Source organism: Macrobrachium rosenbergii, chromosome 26, assembly GCF_040412425.1.
Source record: "Macrobrachium rosenbergii isolate ZJJX-2024 chromosome 26, ASM4041242v1, whole genome shotgun sequence".
Lineage (NCBI taxonomy): Eukaryota > Metazoa > Arthropoda > Malacostraca > Decapoda > Palaemonidae > Macrobrachium > Macrobrachium rosenbergii.
The window spans coordinates 13,308,508-13,316,007 of NC_089766.1; the positions used below are offsets into that span (position 1 = coordinate 13,308,508).

General features: G+C 37.7%; 1 protein-coding gene across 1 annotated transcript in view; it reads right to left on the reverse strand.

The window, feature by feature from the left end:
- The window catches only part of LOC136852730 (uncharacterized), a 31,298-nt gene that overhangs the window by 1,210 nt on the left and 22,588 nt on the right, over nt 1-7,500 (reverse strand). The window contains exon 2 of the mRNA XM_067127647.1: nt 1-730. Coding sequence (XP_066983748.1) covers nt 1-729 — 729 coding nt within the window. The 5' untranslated portion in view covers nt 730. The remainder of the gene's footprint in view (nt 731-7,500) is intronic.

A 7,500-nucleotide genomic window follows, 5' to 3' on the forward strand; every position in this document is an offset into this window, starting at 1 on the left:
CTCTTTCAGTCCAACGGTCCTGGGCTTCTTCTGACGGACAATGTGCTTCCCGAAGAACTTAAATTCAGAGAGAATCCACTTCTCCCTTTCCGTCAGGCCCCTCTGTGCTGCCTGGCCGCTTTTTCCCTTCGTCAGCCGCCCATACCTGGTGCGAATCGACTTCAACCAGGTGCTTAGCTGAGGTCCTGTCAAAGGCGGGTCGAGGGACCTGGCCTTCTCAGTAAGGAGCCGCTTCTTCTTGGCCACTTTCTTGAAGTCAGTGAGCCCCCTGTCATACAAAAAAGGGTGCTCCTGCAACCAGTCCCCCAACATCCTTTCTTGCTCGTCTGTCAGGAGGACGCATGGCCTCTTTTTCCTCCGCCTCTGCAATCCTGACCCCTCGTCGCCCTTCTCTGCATCCGTCGTAGACATGTCCTCGTCGTCGCCTTCGAGTGGGTACCGGTCGTCCTCGGACATGACCTCGGCCTCCTCCCCGAGTTCGCCGGTCAGCACGGGCTTCAGTTTTTCATCGTGATCAGTTGAGGTCACCGACGTTGATGCAGACGAGGAGCTTTCTTCGATGGCTTGGTGAAGGGCCTGCCGACTGGGATCACAGTCAACAGAAGCAGTAACAGAGGACAAAGAACCCTGTCGCTGGACGGCTGCTGCAGAAGAGGAAGGAGAAAACTTCATCTTCTTCTGCATTGTCTGCTTGGCTTGGAGGCTCACAACTACAGGGGTGCGCGGCATCCTGTGGAAGTTGATGATGTAATCAAACAAAAGGCACGGCGAGGAGAGCAACGGACGTCACCGTGATATCGTTTGCGAAAGACTACTGAGCACTGTTACGTCGTGTCTGGCAGCTCCGGCTGTTGCCTTTCATGCTCGGCGACGTGCGCGAGGCAGCGTTGCCATATCGCAACCCACTCGGCGCACTGGGTGTATGCCACGTGAACTGTTGCGTTATGATAAATACCATCCTTGTAAGAGTTTGCTATCATGATTACATTGATTGATCTATATATATATATATATATATATATATATATATATATATATATATATATATATATATATATATATATATATATAAGATTAATGTAATCATAACAGCGAGCTTTTAAAAGGGTGATATTTTTCATAACGCAACAGTTAACCTGGCATACACTCAGTGCGCCGCGTGGGTTGCCATATTGCCGGCAACGCTGCCTCGCGCATGTCGCCGAGCATGTACTGTATATATACACACACACGCGCGCGTGCAAATATATATACAGTATATGCAAACATATATGTATTTAATTATATAAAAAATGCATATACTGTATTATGTAGGTGTATTAGTTTACACAAGTAATACTTCCTACATCGAACCTCCTATACATCACTTCGCAGAAACCTCCGTATTCTCCATACCTACCAAAGATGAGCAAATAACTCAATAAAAAAAAAAAAAAAGGAAAGGAGACGAAACAACGAAATAAAGCAATAAAACTAAAGGAGCATCGGGAAACGGACCAACCAATAATAAAATTCATAATAAAATCGGCAAAATGAAATAACCGCAGCGACCACAGTTCCCGCCAATAATCGTATAAAAGCCGACGATTTCTGAGAAACATTACCATTATCTCCTCCCTCAACTGTACGCGAGAAACATTATTATGCATCCCTCTTTTCATCTTCTTCCTTCGACGATGGAAGAGATCCATGAATGTGAGAGTCAGTCGTCGGCCAAAACTGGTATTGTTTCTTTATTCTTCGCTGTTTCTGTCGTTAAGTGTTTGTTCACGGCTGGTCTTCATGTTGGTTTATTCAGAATGGTTCTCTGTATGCTTGTTTGATGCAAGCATTTTCTGGTTATTCTTCCTGCCTTCTCTCTCTCTCTCTCTCTCTCTCTCTCTCTCTCTTTTATATATATATAAATATACATACATATATATATATATATATATATATATATATATATATATATATATATATATATGCGTATATATATGAACACATACATATATATTATATATTTATATACATACATACATACATAATATGAAATTCATCGTAATAATAGAAGCTCTAGAACTATTTTGGCCCAGTTAGTGGTAGAGTATCAGTTACGGCACAGGCCCCCAACCAACCCCCCTCCCCACCAAAAAAAAAAAGTTGGCTATGCTGCTCAAGAGGTTGATACATCTACATTCTGTACAAAAAAAAAGGACAAAAAAAAGGAGAGAGAGAGAGAGAGAAAAAAAAAAGCGACAAACCACGAAACAGGTTTACGTCTCTGTAGGGGGGAACTCGCCTTCAACTATAGAGCCCGGCACTCACCCCATTCCCGTGAAAGTGACGACAAAAAGGACACAATATATTGGACGGCCCCGAGGATCTGCAAATGAGGGATTGGCTGCCTCCGTTGGAATGCATAAGTGCCCGTCCGAAGCAACCGAGGGGGGAGGGGGAGGATTGTGACCGCTTTGGGGATGGGGGAAGAGGTTCATGAGCTGTGTTCCTGACAGGTGGGTACTGGTTACAGGCGGCTGTACCCACTGGGTACGAATAATTTTAGGTTTGCGTTAGGTCAAGTGTGAACACGTTAGGAGTGGGGTGCATCGTCGCATTTTTTTTTATTTACATTTTTTTTTAATGTTGAGGCAGATGGCAATGGCAACCCTGTGTCCTTATCTAGCCCTGGCTAGAATTAAAAAAGAAAATTAATGTAGGCGATAATAGAGCGGGATTCAATCTAGACAGTTTTTTAAAAATTGCTAAAAATAGTTTAGTTTCTAAAAAAAATAATATAAAATCTTGTAACTAATTTAACCATACTGTCAAAAATTATGGTACCATAAGAGAGGATCGAGACAGAAAGTCCCGACTCTAGAGACGTTACGTACCGTCCCGAACCTCGGAGATAGCCAGGGGTGAGACAGGCCAGCTCCGGCCAGAACAACATCAAACCTAAAAGTTGTTAAAGCACATGGTTACACACAGGAAAAATATTTAGATTAATTTCATTTTTTGCAGGGAGTAGGGAGGGGGTGGAGGGAAGGAGGACTTCACAAATCGGGTCTTTTGATGTTGTTGACGCCAGCTGGACAAACCAATCAATCAATTTCGAATCGCGAAGGCAAGTCAACATCCAGTTAGACTGGATTTCTGTTGGTTCTGGAGGCTGAGAGACTCATTAAGGCCACCTGATACTACAGGCTGGTAGATAATGTGACAGAGAAATAATAGACCAGACGGTTTTGGGGGGTGGGGGGAGCAATGTTCTGGGTCACAAGATGGTGGGAGCTACTGTTATCTTGTTTCTGTATTATTTAATTTTTTTTTGTCATAAAACAGTAAATTTTTTATTTTGATTACGAGAAAACGGAAACGTATCCGCTTGTCGAATTTTGGCGGTCTATCATTATTCGTATAATCTTTAACCTCCTAAAAACACACACACACACACACACACACACACATATATATATATATATATATATATATATATATATATATATATATATATATATATATATATATATATGCATAATATATATATGCATATATATATATATATATATATATATATATATATATATATATATATATATATATATATATATATATATATATATATATATATATATATATATATATATATATATATATATATATATATATATATATTATATATCAATATATATATATTTTGACAATATTATGTCCTGAATTGTAAATTCTTTGATTGTTGATCAACTTATTAATTTTTGACAATATTTTCTGAAAATATTGTCAAATTAACAAGAAAAGTTGATCAGCAATCAAAAAGCCACAGAATTCAACGAAATTTATATACAAGAAAATTTGCCCCAAAATATATATATATATATATATATATATATATATATATACATAGTTAGGCATAATCGTGCATCTGGCAAAGATATACGACAGGCCACCACCGGCCCGTGGTTAAAGTTTCATGGGCCGCGGCTCATACAGCATTATACCGAGACCACCTAAAAATAGATCTTTTTCGGTGGCCTTGATTATACGACGTACAGAAAACTCGACTGCGCCGAAAAAACTTCGGGGCATTTTTACCTGTTTTATCTATTTATTAATTTATATTTCTTTTTACCTTCTGTTACTTGTTATTGAGGACCATATTCTTTGGGAGCTTGAATTTCAATTCAGTGGCCCCTTTGGTGGGCTTGTTCCATATGAATAGGGTTCATCTTCTGAATAATAACAATGAAAATAATAATAAAGCAATATATTTATCTAGCAAAGATGAGAAAAGGTGCTATGAGGCTGTTATGTCGATGTTAGCATATCTATTCTCTACTGCTGTTATGTGGTGTCAGCAAAAACACTGTCTGCAGCGGTTATGTGATGTCAGCATAAATGCTGTCTGTTGCAATAATTATATGATGTCATAAAAAATTGTCTGTGATATGTCAGCACAGATTTTCTGTGCAGTTGCTATATGATGTCAGCATACATGCTGTCTGCTGCAGTTATTACTTGACGTCAGCACAGATATTCTCTACAGTTGTTGTACGATGTCAGCAAAGATACTGACGGCTGTAGGTAAAAGAAGTCAGCACATACATTGCACGCAGTTTATTTGACATCCAAGATGACACCATTGTTGCAGCTGCAGAGAATATCCAAGTGGACACCGCCACTTGATCCTTTGTCTTTGCTTAAGTTCATTTAAAAACAATCTGTTTTGATATTTTCTTGTTTTTCTTGTTAATCGAAGAGGGGAAAACGGACAGAAAAAGCCGGCACAATAGTTTTCTTTTACAGAAAACTAAAAGTATTAAAATGCAAGACGAATAGTATTAGGGTAGCAATGCAATGCATCTTCTCTTGAACTTTCGAGGTCCCAACTGCACGACTTCCTTTAAAGAATTTCATGACTTTCATTACATAAATGACATTATTGCGATAAAACACATGTTGACCTCATATCGTCACTGTCGGCAGTCGTTAAAACATGATGTCAGCAAAGATACAACCCGAATCTCTTGTCTGATGTCAGCTACGGCAGACATTTTCTGTAGCAGTTACATGATGTCAGCAGAAACATTCTCCCCAGTTGTCACTTTCTCAGGAAATAGAAACAGGAGTTACCTAACATCTATTATGAGTATTTTTTTTATTCGACTAAAAAATCATCGTTGTCGTTTGTGTAGGTCTAACAGTGACAGTTTTCTTCTTCTTCTTTTTCTTCTTCCTAAAGCCCGTCCTTTTCATTTCCTGACAGTGTACAGCATCTGTGTCGTAATCGTCTTAGCATAACTAAAGAATGCCTTCCATCACGTCTACCGCTGACTTGGAAATAATAACCTTTTTTATTTTTATTTTTACGATTCCTCATCATCCTTGAAGCTTTGTACGGATGATGTTCTTCCTCTGTTTCTCTCTCTCTCTCACACACACACACACATATATATATATACATATATATATATATATATATATATATATATATATATATATATATATATATATATATATATATATATATATATATATATATAATAATCAACACAATCACGTGTGGCACAGAAATACATTTCTGACTCACACCGGAATCGAATCCAGGTCTTTCAAGTTGAAAGACAAGACCGTTGCCAACCAAGCCACACAAGTCATAAAAGAAGTTGGAACCCGAGTACCAGTGTACCTAAGGCTTTACCTGCTGAGTCGGAAAGTTGGGAAAACACGCTGGTATGCAAGGCAGTTAGCCTGGCCAGGTAAATCCATAGGTACAGTGGTACTTAGGTTCCAACTTCTTTTATGATTTGCGTGGCTTGGTTGGCAGCGGTCTTGTCTTTCAATTGAAAGACCTGGATTCGATCCTGATGTGAGTCAGAATTTATATATATATTATTATATATCTATATATATATGTGTGTGTGTGCTGGGTACTTTTGAACTATAATCGCCTAGCTCCTCCTGTGTGACCCCCAGTCACTCGTGACCTTGGCCTTTCTCTGCCCGCTTCTTCCAAATGTTCGTTTTCCGTGCGTCCTCTTGCGTTTTTCCTTCGTTTCCTTGCTACTGTGGAGTGTACGATTTTCTAGATATGCTGTCTTCAAAACCGTTTCCGGTCATTGTACGGATACTTGATAATGTGGACTGTTTGTCCAAGAAAGCTTGTAACTTTTTCTGAATAAATACTCCATTAGATACCATTCAGTTTGAATGAGGTCCTTTTAGTAATTCTACTAATGCACAGAGCAATTGTGTAAGTGATAAAGAGTTTGATATATATATATATATATATATATATATATATATATATATATATATATGTATATATATATATATGTATATATATACATATATATATATACATATATATATATATATATATATATAATAAATATATATATATATATATATATATATATATATATATATATATATATATATATATATATATATATATATATATATATATATATATATATATATATATCAAACGCTTTATCACTTACACAGTATGTATATATACCATCGAAAGAGGTTGACCTTCCAGCTCCCAGCAAGCCTGTGGGATGAGGTTGCAAACCCCGTGCAAAACTTCCCTTGGCAGCAACCCGCCACAACTAACTGACTAGCACGTACATAGTCCAGTACTTAGACCAAGAAATGCGACAGACAACACAAAAATAGAAGCCTCGAGAAGCTATGATCGGCCAAAACAAAATGGTGAAAATAATTACTCTGTTTCAAGATCACCTTTTTCTTCCTACGTTGCAACGCCATAAACTGACAATCAATCAATAAACCGGTATTTCTTCCCACATGTTTCATTCTCGTCTTGTCACGTCAACAACGGCGTTATTAAAGGCGTTGGGTCGGGGGAGGGGTGGGAAGGTAGCCAGAGGGGGAGGGGTAGGGATGTGGCAGACTCCAAGGTCTTATTATTATCTCATTCTATTTGTTTCTCTCTTTCCGTTCCACTTCGTTCTTTCTGCCTATTCTTATTTCTTTCCGTGGCCTCTTATTATAGTCTTTGCATTTATTTCGTTATATTGTCTCTTTTTCATTCCATATTCTTGATCGTATTTTAATTATTATTTACATTCCTTATTCCGTCTTCTGTTAGTTGGCCTATTTTAAAGTATGTTCTTTGTGTTTTCTCTTATATCTTCGTTCCTTTCTCGCTTTTTATCGTTCTCTCTCTTTCTCTCTCCCCCCACTGATATATTTTTGTTCGTCTGTTATTCTCTGTTTCCGTCTCTGAACTTTCTCGTTGGTCTTACATCCGTTAATTCTTTTTCTTTCCTGTCTCTCTCTTTCACACCAATACTTTTTATACTTCTGAGTCTCTTGATAATCAACCTTTCTTTTTTTATTACTATTTCCTTTATTTGTTGTTTGCTTTTAACTGTTTATTCATACTTATTTTTAATCTTTTGTCCGTCTTTATAACTTTTAAATTCTTCCTCGCCTTTTCTTCAGTATTTTGTACTTTTGTTTACGTTTCGTTCGTTTATCACATTCATT